This window comes from Polistes dominula, unplaced genomic scaffold, assembly GCF_049000335.1.
Source record: "Polistes dominula isolate Pdom_NZ unplaced genomic scaffold, Pdom_raw_medaka contig_21, whole genome shotgun sequence".
NCBI lineage: Eukaryota > Metazoa > Arthropoda > Insecta > Hymenoptera > Vespidae > Polistes > Polistes dominula.
The window spans coordinates 1,457,259-1,472,432 of record NW_028301061.1 but is presented as its reverse complement, the minus strand read 5'-3'; the positions used below and the strand labels follow the sequence as shown (position 1 = coordinate 1,472,432).

Sequence of the window (15,174 nt, the reverse complement as noted above, 5' to 3'; positions counted from 1 at the left end):
CAGAATGTACTTATTTTGCCTTTATATAGAATTGGATTTTTTTTTTGTTTTTTTTTTTAAACAATAATAATCATCTAGTCAAATTTCTATGCATTTATTAACCACCATTGTAAAAGGCGCCTGCGTGTTAAGTGTAGTGTGATTTGTTTTTTTTTTTTTTTCAATTCCTTTTTCTACCAACCATTTTTATCAGCATTTTTTTTTTTTTTTTTTTTCAATGAAATTAATTTTCTTCTTTTAATACAAAATTCAAAGCAATATATTTGTTGAAAAATGAAAGATAATTTTATTTGTTAAACTTATGAATATTAGGCTGTTTATGTTTAAGAAATGATATGTATCATACATCAGCCTCTGAAAATATATGCCACAGTGTGTGTGTGTGTTGTGTGTGTATGTATGTGTATTATTTCTTACTATTTAGATATATTTTTTTTTTGTCTTTTCTTTTCCTTTCTTTTTTGTATTTTTTTGTTTTTGTTTTGTTTTGTTTAGTTTTCTTTTTAAATGGGTTATCGCGGTTCATTGAGACGACGACGACGACGACGACGACTGAGAGCGTAATAAAAACCGTTCGTTCGTCTTAAATTGCATTGTTTTTTTTTTTTTCTTCATTCCCATAGAGGAGGAGACTGCGACGAATTCACATTGTTGTTTACAGCTTCAATTTGAAAACATTATACATGTCACATACGTGTAGTAGTAGTAGTAAATACTGTCTCATTCACAACTTCTTACATTGACCTTGACGATGGATAATCGTTTCTTTTAGTTTCAAAACTGGCATACTTTCACTGATTTTTTGTTTTTGTCTTTGTCCTTTTTACACTGCCATGCCATGGTGGTTCCTGCGATGATCATCCGTAGTTTTTTTTTTTGTTTAACTTGGCGTTTTTTAACTATCGTCAAACACATTGAAATAATATCGTTCCTTTTCTAATGTAATCCTTCATATCGTTTTATTATTTTTAGCCATATTATGGGAAGCCCAATTAAGCGAAGTTTTCCATGAATTGCAAAGCGCTTCGTCGAATTTACTTCTAAAATGTTTTTGAGCTTCAATTTCAGACATTTCTAATACCTGCAATTTTAAAAACAAAGATTAATAATTAGTCAAACAAACATTTCAATATTTTCTTTTTCTCAAAAAAAGTATAAAAGTATATAAATAAAATACCAAAGTGTCCCTTAAATAATTGAGATCTTTTTCTGATGAAAGTTCAGGAAGTCCAGTAGATATCATCATCGCAAATAAAGATAGAATTAAACCACCGTGTTGTCTCAAAATTAAAAAAGCTTGTTCGCAATGACTTTGAAATCGTTGAAATTCAACAGCTTGGCCTTTTTTAGTTTGTCCTTTATTAATAACATGAACAAAGTCGTTTGTTAATACGAACGGTACACGTTCGCGTCTAAATCCAAATTTCTCTTTAAAGTGTCCAAGGATGTGACCAAAATCAACGTGAAATAATTGACCAGTCTTTTTAACCATAATGTTATCGGAATGCCTATCAGCAATTCCAAGAACGTATGTTGCTACGCAGTATCCAGCACAACTCAATGTAAATTCTTCTATGGCTTTATTTAAAGCTGCTTCCGTATGATTATAATCTTTCAACCAAGCTAACAATGAACCTCTCCTAAAAAATTATTCGACGATAATAATAATAATAGAAAATATTTAAATATATTGCAATGGGTGTTCATATTTGCAATATGATGTACCTAAAGGCAGCAGTAGCAGAAAATGTTCCTTTTTCTTTTTGTATATTAGCAATAGTTTCAGCATTTAAAACAACTTCGATCATTCCAACTCTATTTTCGGTAGATATACAACCATACGGATTCATACGTAAATCTAAACCTTCTCTTTTCCATAATTTATCCATGATTCTTAACATTTGAAGTGTAAGCATGTCTTGTCTCAAATCATCACCATGTTTAAGTATTAAATAAATGTCTTCACCAAATGGATCCGCATTTTCAAATACAAGCCACAATGGTCGCATTTTGCTATCCATAACTCGACATTTTTCTATTCTACAAAAATAGAAAAAAGAAGAAGAAGAAAAAAAAGAAGAAAATGTTAAAAGAACAACATTCATAAAATAAGAAAAACATGAAACTTAAAAACGTACAAAATATTAGCTTTTACAAAAGCTTACTTTAAATGTTTCCACCTAAAACTTGGATCTAATGGATTGAGAACTTCGGATAATGCTTCTTGACAATGTGGTTCTTGAATATATTCTTGAAAAGTTTGTAATGCCATTTTACGATCTTTTTTCATTTTAACTTGTTCAGAAGCACTTCTTAATTTATCCATACACTCCATTTGTTTAAAAAGTGCTCGCATATGTTGTTGACTACCTCTGCAATAAGCTTCAAGTATGAGACCAAAACGAACGGAAACTGAACCAACTTGCATTTCTGACCTGAGAAATATTCAAATGTTGAATTAATTTATATTTTTATGCAAGCTTATGTATAAACAATAATAAAATATCAACAAACCTAAGATGCCAAAACAAATAATGTCCTATCCTTTGGTTATTAAGAGCACGTCCTAATAAAAATTCAGTTAAATCACACGACAAATAATTTTCATGTTTCAATGCTTGAACCAATTGTAAAAGATATAAACTCAAATCCTCATCACTGACATCAAAAAGACAACGTACAGCAAAACTCCTAACATTTTGATCGGCATAAGCATAATCTAATAATTCTAATGCTTTTTCTACTGGCAACACTGGCCACTGTTGTATTAATGCTGTAGCTTCTGCTACTTCTCTGAAAAAAAAAAATAACGACAATAAGATTTTATATAATTTTTGACTATTAAAGTATTGGGATCTGTAGCACTTGAATACGCTATCTGGTGGCTAAATTCCAAATCAGAGTAGATAGGTCGAATTGCCAGAGATCCTAAGATAAAATTGATATTAAGTAGAGTTACCTGTGATCATTCCATTCTACACATTGCAATAATTTAGCCAAAACTGTTGGAATTTCATGAAGACAGTGATGTCTCAATGCCCACATTATTTTCTTCTCCTGTTCATGGAGTTCATGTAGGGGATCTCTGTCCGCCAAAGATCTCAATTGTTCTAATTGCTGAAACTTATTAATATCATTTTCTTGATTTGGTTCTTCTTGCATTACTTTTTCGCTACCGGATTCACGTAATTTTCTAGCATATTCGACCATTTTTTCTGGAGTAGGATAGAGCACAGACTTTTCCTTTCCATAACTATAATTAAAATTGATATCATAAACGTAATTTGAAAGAAACAGAATAAACATAAAGAAAAGCATAAACATACTTAGGAAAGGTCAACATAAGTGCTGCTGCTCTATCAATATGTGGATTTGATACTACTGTTCCTAAAGGATGAAGTAAATCATCACTCTGCATATCCTCTGCATATGTCCATGTATATAATGTCATTGCTCCAGTCTTTAATTGAGACTTAAAGTCATATATAGTTGTGTTAGCCCAACACAAAGGATTTATAAAGAATTCCTGCTTAGAATCCTTAACCAGTCTTCTACTCTTTAGGCCTTTTGAAGTTTTACTAATTTCATACAAGACAAAACATAAACGTGCCATTCGAGGTATATCCTTAACTTTAATATCAAATCTAAGAAGTTCTTCCCATTCGCAACTACCATCAGAGCTTACTATAGTTTCTTTGGTTTTCTGACTCTCGCACAATGACTTCCCGCCATGGAAAAGGCCAGCTTGCAACCCAATCTACATACACAATATTTAAACAAATTAATCTAATTAATTCTATTAATTAATTACGAAATGTATATTTATAATACCTCTACTGTCCGATGGGCAGCATCACAGTTGAGTCGAGAAATACCATTTACAGTGAACGTAAATTGATCATCTATCTTCCAAGCAGAAATATGTTTGCCTTTCTTACGAAGTGTAAGTGTAGAAAAGGAAGGTCTTGTGCGTTGCAGTGCATCGACGTCTGGATTTTCAGGACCATTATCCTGATCTAATGATACACTATCTGCATTGAGAGTAACAAGCGTCGGTGTAATGTCTTTTGCTAAACAATCTTGAATATAATTAAACTGTATAAGAGGATATTCTCCAATCAAATATTCTTCTTGACCACAAACTTTAAGTATGAAGTCATTTGGATGTTCCCCTCTTAACATCATTGTGTTTGCTCTTTTATTTAAAATAAGTACCAATAGCTCGTACGGCGTAATAGAATGTGGAATTTGAAACGTGAAAGATGTCTAAAAAAAAATAATACATTATTATTATTAATATATTATCAAATATTTGTTTCTATGTGTTAACCTCAAAACTTTTCAATCCACAACCTTATATATTATAATTAATAAACCATATATATTAATAATTACACTTTTATTATATTTCATATTTATTAACAATTAATTATGCATCATTTAATTATATATGTCTATGTATTAATTATTTGATTGTTGATAGAATAAATTCTTCTATTAAATATTACCACAGTGCAACTAAAGTGCATTACAAATTCAAATTCTTCCATTGTTTCCCGCCAAACGCTGGCATTGAGAAAAACATAAACATAACCCCAAAATGTCTGACACAATGATTTCGTCTGATGAGAGTGCATTTATAAACTCAAAGAGTGAATATTTAAGCGAGACTTTGGATGGAAATGCATTAGATTGTCGTAAATTACAACAACAAAATGAAAATTATCGTCAAGAGTTACACGAATTGCAATTAAAACTAATCCATACTGAGGCTATGCAAAAGGAGCTTCAAGAAGCTAATGAGTCATTGGAACAATTATTATTAAAGGAACAAGAGAAAGCACAAGAAAAAATACATAAAATTCAAGAAAAGTAAATAAACATATGTAATTATAATAATATATATATATATATATATATATATATATATATATATATATATATAAATTAATTATTATATTAAAAATATTGTTAATAATGTTATATGTGTGTTTTGATTTTATATAATTTCTTTAACTTGTTTTTTTTTGTTTTCTAATATTTAGAAACCGTGAAAATACAGAAGTGTATGAAAATGAACTTGCAGATTTAGGATTAGTATTGGATAAAAAAGAAAAAGAAAATAAGGAATTACATGAATCATTGCAACAACTTAAAGTAAAAAAACAACAAGATAAACCACTTAAAATTGATGATATTGAAGACAAGTTAAAACCATTGAAAGAACAGATTCAAGAATTATTATATAATTTAGAAGATGAAAGACGAAAAAGAGAAGATACTGAAGATTATATTAAAGATCTTAAAAGTCAACTTGTTGAACATCAAGAAATTTTACAAGTACGAATATTATTTTTGTTACAAAACAAAATTATACATTTACAACATTAATATGCAAAGTTTCAAGCTTCTTATTAAACTTCTTATTTAAACAATAATGAAAAACAAATTATAATAAGTAATTATATTTTATTTTATTACATAGGAGACTAAAAATAATTTGAGAGAAAAAACTGAAGGATTAGAAACTGTTCGTGAAGAATTAGCTATTTGTCGTTCAGAATTAGAAACATTGAGAATTACACCTGCTAGTGAAACATGCAAAGGTAATCATTATTTAGTTTTCAATTAATTATCATACATACAGGAAAGAAATATCGAAGAAGATAAAATAATCATTGTAATTTTGTCATCAGGTAATTCTTTGTTTGCTGAAGTCGAGGATCGATATCGTTTGACATTAGATAAAGCTACTACAATGAAAAAATATGATGAACTAAAACGAGCATATGGAGCAAAATGTAAAGAGATTAACTCTTTTAAAATAGAAAAAGCATCATTATTGAAAAAATGGGATGAGTGCATGAAAACATTTTCAGATGATGACGAATTAACAAACAGATATAAAAATAGAATTCGCGATTTAGAAAAAAAATTAGCAGAAATTCAAGAAGTTGAAAAAACAACGAATGACGATGATGATTCATTTAGGTAAGCATATTTTTGTTTACAAAATAAAATTTTCTCATGCAATTTGTATTAAAAAAAATATATATATATATTATATGTATAATACTTTAGTTACATGGAAAAGTTATTAGCGGAAAAAAAGAAACAAATTCAAGAATTAAATCAAAAGATTGAACGAGATTCCGTCGATATGTTGTTTCAAATGGAAATGAAACATAAAGTGACCAAACAAATGCAATATTGGCGATATAGAGCAATGTACATGGAAGTAAGTGTATTTTTTTTTTTTTTAATTAAACATACAATTATTTTTATATGTATGTATTAATGAATTTTAACATTAAACTTTGCAGACACAATTATCGGCTATTCAAAGTCAATTGGAATTGGAAAACATATGTTCTTCGGATTGTAAATCAATTTTTGAAAAGATAGAACAGCACAAAATTAATTGTAAAGATACTCTTGATAAACAAGACATGAAAAATATAGAAATGAATGAATCTGAAATTATGACATTCGAAGATGCATCATCAATGAATAATCCCAAATGTAAAAATGTATTACAAACAAAGATTGATAATCTAGATATCAAATGTAATTCAAATACTGATCAAAATCATCTTGATAATGTCAGCAACAAATTTGTAAATACAAAATTGGATGGAAATGCAAATGTAGGACAATGCAAAACAACGGATAATGTTGCAACATTAAATTATAATGAAACAACTAATTTAAATTTAATGGAAGAAACACAAAAGTTGAAGAAAAACGTACAATTTACCGAAGATACCAAAGATGTATCTGGTAACGAATCGACATTTAAAAAGAAATTAAGTGAAGATAAAAAGAAAACTCATAAACCATATCAAACTATGTATATTTCTTCATCTAAATCGTCTAACTAATAATAATAATACTAATAATAATAATAATAATAATAATGAAAGACTACAAATAATTACAATGATAAGGAATGTAAAAGTTTCCATTTTTAAAAAAATATGTTAAACTAATCTCGTTTATAGCTTTGTACTTTTTGTAATGCTTATTTTTATAATATAAAAAAAAAATGATTGCATACCTCTGAATTCCTGAATTTCGTAACGAGAACAAGATTTCCATCCTTCAGTCGACATTCAATATTTTTAGGTATCTCAGGAGTTGGAGCTAACCTTAACGGATATTGATATTGTATTTTTTCCATAGACGATTTCTTTTGCCTAGCACGAGCCACTTCATCACCCAATACTCGCATCTTCCATCTGAAGTCATTGACTTCGGAATTTTTTAAGGCAGCAAATTCATGTAATCCTTTTCCGATAATATGACCTATTTGGGCATCTAAATTTCTATCATTTTTTATACCCTCCCGTTCAATAACTTTTAATACGGAACAAAATGGTTTAATATCACAAAGACGTCTTGATTCATCTCTCAGTTCTTCTGCTTCTGCGTTAGTGTTAATGTATGAAAATACATATGATTGCGCATCTTTTAATATTCCATGAAGGGGATACTTGCTAGCCTCGTCCCAAAGATCCTAAAATATACATAGACGTTAAGAAAATATCTATAAAATCTTATACCATTTTTCAATGATTGAAACCAAAGAACTATAGAAGGAGAAGAATACTTACTTCTTTAATTTCAGCCAATATAGCATTACGATTTGTATCCAGTGGAACTAACACACCATTGGGCATTAGGCATGTTAGCTCAACGATATCTGTCGGTGTTATTGCCCAAAAATCGTAACTGTACGTGTTTGGCTTATTTACCATGATGAAAAATGTATTAGTGCATTAGGCACATAGAACAAGGCTATATTTATTATTCAGGCACAATAACAACAACAACAACAACAACAGTGTTGGATTTTAAATAGCCAGTTATCAAATACATCCCCTGTCTGGTTTACATAATTTCATGAGCTCTATGTCAAGCAAATTATCTCCCCCCATTTTAATGGAGGAAATCTAAACGATATTTTCTTATGATCATTTAATATTTATTTATTTTTCTTTTGTTCTTTTTTTCTCTCTCTTTTCTTTTGACACGAATCACATATTGATCAGTAATTAATTATAATCACTTTCCTACAGAAACAAAATATACAACCTATGGTGTTGAAAAAGTACACACCACACAACACACTGTCACTTCTTCTATTCGAGATCCAAAACAATGTTACGTCTTCGTGATTAGAACTAATTAAATAACTAAATATTTCATCCTTTGTTTTGATAGAAACTTAAAGAATTTGGTTTAATCAATAATTTACTATTTATATTCGTCTACATGCAATAATCTTCCTTGCAAATAACAACACAAGTCATCCATTATTTGTTGCGTTGAGCGAGCGAGCGAGCGAGCGAGCGAGCCAAAGCAAGCACAATTTACAGATAATTTAACGACAGAAGGGTAAAACTTAGGTTATGTTTACATGTAACCAAATAGACCATACATAGATATACTATTTCATGAAAATCGTTAATGGTAATATACTTCTCGTTGATTGGTCTAGTTTTATATCACTGACTATCGATAAATTATAGTAAATTATAAATAAAATAGTATATAAATAATTATAAGATCGATAATCGAACAAAATATAAATATAAATCGATTGTAGTGTCAATTGTTACCAAACGTCATAATTGTGATTTTATTAAATTAATAAATATAAGATATATTTAATTAATTAGACAAATATATTTAGATAATGGAAAAATAAATTTGATGAGAATCGCCATTATACTAGTGTAAAATGGTCGTTGCAATAAAAATACGCCCGCAGATAGCAAAGTCGACTTTCTGATGCAACATTCTGGAAGAAGTCTTAAATACGTTGGGTGGACGAATTTCGATTAAAAAGTGCTGTGAGCTATTCATTAAATAAAATCTATATAAAGTTATTATAAACTATCAAATATTTTAGTTTTCTTTTGAAGCAATTTAATTCGGCGTGTAAAATGACAGAAGAAGATTCGGTAAGTCATATATACCTTCAAACTATCTTTAAATAACATATTTCATCATGAATGAAGAAGAATGAAATCATAAATTATATTAATACAATTTATAGACACTTTTATTAATATTAAATATTGTTATTCTAATAATAGCAATATTTGAAAACATTTCGAACAATTTTATTGAGATTAATATCATAAAAGTTAAAACTCGTGCTAATTCAGAGAAACCCAACCTCAAAAGCATGTGGACATTCGCCATCATAAAAAAATGTTATGCCACGAGTTTAGAATTCGATGATGTGTGATAAATTAAATTCATCTTTAATTTCACTGATATATTTCCATTGAAATAGCATGATTTAATTTGACATTTGTTTTTTTTATTAATTAATAAAGCATTTAATTATTTATCAATTTATTAAATAACCAGATGTTAAAAAAATTATCATGATATCAAAGTTAAATTACAATTCAATCAAATTTCTCCCATTAATAATATATTAATTTAGTTTTACAATTATTCTAATAAATAGTGAAATAAAATAATCAATGATTAACGATGACACATTCTGTCATAGATCTTTGATCCAAGCTTGAAGAAGAAGAAGAAGAAGAAGAAGGGCATGTTTGACATCGATGGTGAATTTAATGAATCTGGTAGTACGGGTGATGCAAATGAAATTACCGGTAATAAGGAAAACCAAGAGCCCGAGCCTCTAATGGCTGAGGATGACGAAACCTTGGATTTAGAAAATTTTGGAAAGAAAAAGAAAAAAAGAAAAAGGCATTTAATTTGAACGACTTGGATGCTGCTTTGCCAGACACTAAAAAAGAAGTAAATATCATTTAAAAAATAAAACTTTATCTATGCACATACCAAATGTCAATTTCACATTGTAATAATGTTTTCTATTTAAAGGATGTTATGGAGCCACCGGTTGAAGAAACAGCTGTGGACGATGACTTGGATTTAGATATGGACTTTTCTAAAACAAAAAAAGAAGAAGAAGAGGAAGAAGGATTTAGATGAATTAGTAGCAGAAGAAGAACGGAAAGATATCGAAGACAAAGAAAATGGTAAATATAATTTAGCATTAAACGATCTATTAAAGTTTCAGTTGGTTTATCATGTTTATTATTTGTTAACATGCTGCACTGAATCTGAGCAAAGTGCAGAGTACGGTAAGAATACAAATAATGGGATCTTATAATCTATATAAGAGTCATCTAAAAAATCATTAAAATCTAATCATCTAAATAATAAGTCATCATCTAATACAAATAATTACTGTTTATCAATCTTACTTTTCTATCATATTAAATGTCCTATCAATTTCTACAGATTAGTCTTAGACTTTACACACTTAATCATTTAATCAATTTTGTTCTATTTTTAAAATGAATTTCTAAAACATAATGTTTATTCTCTTTAGTGGAGGTACCAAGTTTATGGATCGGATCGGATAGAGATTATACGTATGATGAATTACTTGTACGAGTATTTAACATCATGCGAGAAAAGAATCCTGATATGGTGGCTGGTAAAAAGCAGAAGTTTGTTATGCGTCCTCCACAGGTTGTACGTATAGGTACAAAAAAAACATCCTTCGCTAATTTTACAGAGGTAATTTATTTCTATATGTAATGTAATATTTTAATTATTGATCATTTTGTTAATACTTTAAAAAAAAAAAAAAACTTTGTATTATAGATTTGTAAAACATTGCATAGACAAGCTAAACATTTGCTTGATTTCTTGTTGGCTGAATTGGGTACTAGTGGTTCTGTAGATGGTAACAGCCAACTTATTATCAAGGGACGTTTCCAGCAAAAACAAATAGAGAATGTCCTTAGGAGATATATTAAGGAATATGTTACCTGTCACACGTGTCGTTCACCTGACACTATTCTTCAGAAAGATACTAGACTATTTTTCTTACAATGTGAAACCTGTGGATCTAGGTGCTCTGTAGCCAGTATAAAATCTGGATTTCAAGTAAGATATTATATATATATATATTTTTTTTTATATGCATATGTTTGACATAACTTTTCAAAATATATATATATATTGTACTCTTAACTATAATATGTTATATTTGATATTATTCTAGGCTGTCACAGGAAAACGTGCTGCTATTCGAGCAAAAACTGCCTAAACAATTAATCTTTATTTTCCATGGAAAAAATCATAAAATTTTTTTTAACAATCTATCTCTCAGCTTGCTTATATCAAAAAGATCATACTCCTTTAATTTATTATTATTATTATTATTTTTATTAATAATATTATTATAATTATTATATCAGTACATAAAGCTAAACTGAAAGTATTACTTAACATGCACCAACAACAACAACATCTATAAATATTCGTCTCTATTTTAATTTGACTTTATATTACCATATTAAAAAGAAAAACAAACAAACAAACAAAACAAAACATAACTGAATGTATATAAATGGTAATATCTAGAAGATTATCTATCTAATTTATTTCGACATATATTTCATTTTCCTGTTGGATTATGCTGATGAGTAATACGCATTATTATGCTCTTAAGGAAACATTTTTGTTTAAATTCATATTATTGAATCATCATCAAAGATAATAATTCAAAATTACTTTAACCCAAAATGCGTAGTTTAGTTAACGCATTATTTATCTACGTCTCGCTGTCACCACCATTTTAAATATAATATATGTTTTACAAAACAACAAGCTCTATATTTGAGCATAAAATAATATATATAGTACTGATTGTTAACAATGCAATTGAAAAAAAAAAAAAAAAAAAAGAAAAGGAAGAAAGAAAGAAAAGAAAAAGAAAAATGTAACGATTTCTCATATTATTTCACGAAAGACAAAATTAATGATATTAGATTGAATGCCACCAGTGTTTCATATGTATACAAGAATACAAGAAGAAAAAACAAGAAAGAATTTTATTCTTGTTTTTAAACGATAGTTGGATGATCATACGTGTACGAGTAATGCATAATGAATATGTCAAGGCTTCTTTCAAATCTTACTGATGAAGATGAAGAAGAAGAAGAAGAAGAAGTTATTTTCTAGATAATAATTTATTCACAATAATGTATTTACTAGGTAATAAAATTTATTTGGAATGATTTTCTTACGGTTCTTTACGGTCACAAATGAATTAATCACGATAATGAAAAGAAAAATAATATTAGTATAAAGAAGCATCGTTATAATTTGTAATAAAATTAAAAAAACACGCAAAAACAAACAAACAAATGAAATTATAAATACAAATAATTATTGTTATGATTAAGTAAAACTTTGCTCACGTTTACACCATTATAAGTTTTACTCTTTAGCAAGTTATATATTATATAAATGGAGCGGTGCATTATTATTTTTTAGTAACAATAAATGCAAGTGTATAACAACAAATAATTATTAAAACTAGCTTATATTACAAAACATATTATGTCTATATTTTTTTAATTTATTTTTTTTTTATTTCTTCACATTTTATATATAAAATAGTAGTAGTAATATTGAATGATATTATTTGAATCTGAATTTGTTTTTTTTTTTTTTTTTTTAATTCGATGGTTTAATCCAAACGAAATCATTCATAATATACAATATATAATTATATATATATTCTTTTACATAGTATAATATTTACAGAATGTATACTTATCGTAAAATTCATTTTATCGTGTACTTTCTTTCTAATTATAAATCAAAGATTAAGCTTTTTAATTAAATAGCAAAAGATTGTGTTGCTACAAGTTGAACAACTTGTTTAGTGTCGTAACCCATTAACCATAAAACATTTAAATAAGTTTTAAGTAACCATTGAATGAAACTGTATAGCCTGTAAAAAAAAAAAATGATTATTAATAAATCTAAATAATACTAATAATAATTATTAACCCCTTGTGCATGCTATAACAACATGTGATATGTTTTACGACCCAAACACTGTATGTGTTAAATTATAGCACGAAAGGGGTTAATCTTAGACAATTAACTTACCATAAATACGTTTCAAATTTAACTTTGTATATTGTTCCTTTGATGTATTTTTTAATTGATAAATTTGTAACTTTGTATCTTCCACGTACAGCAATTTTTGCCATTATTCTATAACGATCTATAATATTTCCATGATCTTGTACGATAGCACGAATAGTATTTAAATTTCTGAAATTAACAACAATTTAAACAATTACTTTTAATCGACGTTTCGATTGTCTTTGTTTGTATGAAACAATGTACAATAATTACCTAATAATTAACATCATAGTTTTAGGCATTGTTCTTAATGTTGCTGCAATTTTATCAAAATGTTCTTGGGCTTGTTTAATCATATGTTCTTCTGCTTTCTTTCCTTTCTCAGTTGTTAAAAATGGTGATAAAGAATACGGTGCCTGAGTTAACATTTCAGCTAAAAGAATGGGATCTAAAGAACAAAAAATATTGTATTTATTTATAATACATTAGAACATTTCAAAAGATTTGAATAACATTATACATACCATCAACATTCAATTCTTTACCATAGACATTCATAGCATGATTATTTTTTAATATCATAGATTCCCAAAAATTGCACAAACTAATTCTTGTTTTTTCCGATAAATATTCGTATAATCCATGATCCAATAAAATTATTTGTGCTTTATTATCATGTCCCTTCCTAACAAAAACTATAGATGACTAATTATTTTTTGTTAAGAGAATTTATTGGATATATTTAATGTTAATTGATATTTTTTTTAAAAGGAAATATAATAAATTTGAAAAAAACAAAAAAAATATTACTATTGCCAGGATGAGGATCACCATGAACAAATCCTGTATGAAAAATTTGTTCTCCCATTAAAGTAATTAATTTAGTATCAATGTCGCGTAAATTTAATCCTTTGTTTTTTAATTCTTTAACATTGTTTATTTTAATACCATCGATCCATTCAGTTGTAAGAATTCTCTAGAATAAAAAAACACACACACAAGATAAAATAATTGAAATTGAGGATATGAACATTTTAATAATCAAATTTTGAACCTTTGTACTAAGATCCCAATAGACTTTAGGTATATGTACATAATCATGTTTTTTAAGATCTTTGGCACATCTCTCAGAATTTTTACCTTCTAATTCAAAATCTAATTCTTGTGCTAACGTTTCAAAAAGTTCCTAAAATCAATCAATTTTCAAATGATTCATAAAAATAATAATAATTAAAAAACGTAGATTATTTACTACAACATAATTACTTACATCTATTACCCAATGTAAATTAAATTTTGGATGCATAATTGTAATAATTTTAAGTAAATAATTTAATGTTCTCATGTCGGAATAAAATCTATCTCTGAGATCAATGTATTGTACTTTAACAGCAACAGGTTCACCGTCCGTAGTTTCTGCTTTGTAAACCTAAATATTTGTTATCACATTGAACATATTCATTTGTTTAAAAATACTTGTCATTATGTTTATATACCTGTGCTAAACTAGCAGCTGCTACAGGTTGTTCATCAATCTTCTTAAATACTTCATTAGGTTTTTTTCCAAATTCTTGTATAAATATTTCTTGTAATTCATTTTCACCACGTATCAAACATTTATCCTTAAATAATAGAAACGATAAGATAAATATTTAGATTCTATTGTTACAATGAGATCATTGGATAAAATTTACTACGTATTACAGATACCTGTAAAATTTCTAAAGAATTAACATACTCTTTAGGTAGGATATGATTAACAGCTCCTAAGCCTTGTCCAAGTTTAATGTATATTCCTCCGTTTTGTAAACACCCTTGTACAATACGATCTGCTGCTCGTTGATGAATTTCAGATTCTGTGTAACCCATTAACGGTGCTATCCAGTAATCTACAGATACTGTTAATCCTATCATAAGTGATCGTCCAAATCTAGCAATACTTGCAGCTTTAAATTGAAATGGTTTAACTTTGTTTGGATTAGTTAAAATATAACTAGTGCCTAATAGAAATAATCCTAAACAAATAACAATAATATTATTATCAGTTTCATAAACAATTGCATATTTATCATACATGCCTGTGCTAGTGTATTTAATAACTTTTCTCTTTGATGCATGGCTTGCTTGTTTAATAATATTTAATAATCTGTGACGTAACATTTTTGATAATAATCTACAAATAAAAGATATGCACGAAGTTCAATTCAAATTGTTTTATCAAAATTTGAC

At 27.7% G+C, this 15,174-nt stretch overlaps 4 protein-coding genes across 5 annotated transcripts; 2 read left to right on the top strand and 2 right to left on the bottom strand.

Annotated features, from left to right (window-relative positions):
• Window positions 1-142: 142 nt before the first annotated feature.
• Pi3K92E (phosphatidylinositol 3-kinase 92E) lies at window positions 143-8,370 on the bottom strand. The gene is made up of 10 exons (XM_015326462.2): window positions 7,614-8,370; window positions 7,058-7,516; window positions 3,832-4,266; window positions 3,327-3,757; window positions 2,960-3,253; window positions 2,515-2,793; window positions 2,166-2,435; window positions 1,726-2,040; window positions 1,178-1,640; window positions 143-1,081 (listed from the first exon to the last, which is right to left on the bottom strand). The coding sequence occupies exons 1-10, from the start codon at window positions 7,755-7,757 to the stop codon at window positions 950-952; spliced, it is 3,222 nt and encodes a 1,073-aa protein (XP_015181948.2). The 5' UTR covers window positions 7,758-8,370; the 3' UTR covers window positions 143-949.
• On the top strand, window positions 4,538-6,924 carry Spindly (spindle apparatus coiled-coil protein 1 spindly). Its single transcript, XM_015326463.2, has 6 exons — window positions 4,538-4,872; window positions 5,046-5,340; window positions 5,486-5,606; window positions 5,697-5,991; window positions 6,082-6,238; window positions 6,324-6,924. The coding sequence occupies exons 1-6, from the start codon at window positions 4,601-4,603 to the stop codon at window positions 6,879-6,881; spliced, it is 1,698 nt and encodes a 565-aa protein (XP_015181949.2). The 5' UTR covers window positions 4,538-4,600; the 3' UTR covers window positions 6,882-6,924.
• Window positions 8,371-8,726: 356 nt separating the features above from the next.
• On the top strand, window positions 8,727-12,402 carry eIF2beta (eukaryotic translation initiation factor 2 subunit beta). The gene is given in 8 exon segments (XM_089175949.1): window positions 8,727-8,966; window positions 9,530-9,719; window positions 9,722-9,786; window positions 9,871-9,945; window positions 9,947-10,133; window positions 10,385-10,575; window positions 10,663-10,947; window positions 11,066-12,402. Coding segments are annotated over 8 exon segments (1,056 nt in total). The 5' UTR covers window positions 8,727-8,948; the 3' UTR covers window positions 11,111-12,402.
• Window positions 12,403-12,556: 154 nt separating this feature from the next.
• LOC107069262 (aarF domain containing kinase 5) lies at window positions 12,557-15,162 on the bottom strand. Of its 2 annotated transcripts, XM_015326427.2 has the most exons (10): window positions 15,024-15,162; window positions 14,656-14,960; window positions 14,442-14,567; window positions 14,216-14,374; window positions 14,000-14,131; window positions 13,756-13,921; window positions 13,470-13,640; window positions 13,219-13,393; window positions 12,967-13,134; window positions 12,557-12,805 (listed from the first exon to the last, which is right to left on the bottom strand). In XM_015326427.2, the coding sequence occupies exons 1-10, from the start codon at window positions 15,103-15,105 to the stop codon at window positions 12,691-12,693; spliced, it is 1,599 nt and encodes a 532-aa protein (XP_015181913.1). In that variant the 5' UTR covers window positions 15,106-15,162; the 3' UTR covers window positions 12,557-12,690. The 2 variants fall into 2 exon arrangements, with proteins under 2 accessions (XP_015181913.1, XP_015181912.1); XM_015326426.2 differs by having other exon boundaries at window positions 14,656-15,106.
• Between the last annotated feature and the right edge of the window lie 12 nt (window positions 15,163-15,174).

Excerpts from the sequence above, each read along its gene's own strand:
- LOC107069262 (XM_015326426.2), bottom strand. The coding sequence starts at position 15,105 with ATGTTACGTCACAGATTATTAAATATTATTAAACAAGCAAGCCATGCA. Across the intron at positions 14,375-14,441 it reads CAGCTGCTAGTTTAGCACAG|GTTTACAAAGCAGAAACTAC; the intron begins GTATATAAACAT and ends ACAAATATTTAG. Across the intron at positions 13,394-13,469 it reads TAAAGAATTGAATGTTGATG|ATCCCATTCTTTTAGCTGAA; the intron begins GTATGTATAATG and ends TTTGTTCTTTAG.
- Pi3K92E (XM_015326462.2), bottom strand. The coding sequence starts at position 7,757 with ATGGTAAATAAGCCAAACACGTACAGTTACGATTTTTGGGCAATAACA. Across the intron at positions 4,267-7,057 it reads CGAAATTCAGGAATTCAGAG|ACATCTTTCACGTTTCAAAT; the intron begins GTATGCAATCAT and ends ATTTTTTTTTAG. Across the intron at positions 2,794-2,959 it reads GTAGAATGGAATGATCACAG|AGAAGTAGCAGAAGCTACAG; the intron begins GTAACTCTACTT and ends TTTTTTTTTCAG.
- Spindly (XM_015326463.2), top strand. The coding sequence starts at position 4,601 with ATGTCTGACACAATGATTTCGTCTGATGAGAGTGCATTTATAAACTCA. Across the intron at positions 5,607-5,696 it reads TGCTAGTGAAACATGCAAAG|GTAATTCTTTGTTTGCTGAA; the intron begins GTAATCATTATT and ends TTTTGTCATCAG. Across the intron at positions 5,992-6,081 it reads GACGATGATGATTCATTTAG|TTACATGGAAAAGTTATTAG; the intron begins GTAAGCATATTT and ends ATAATACTTTAG.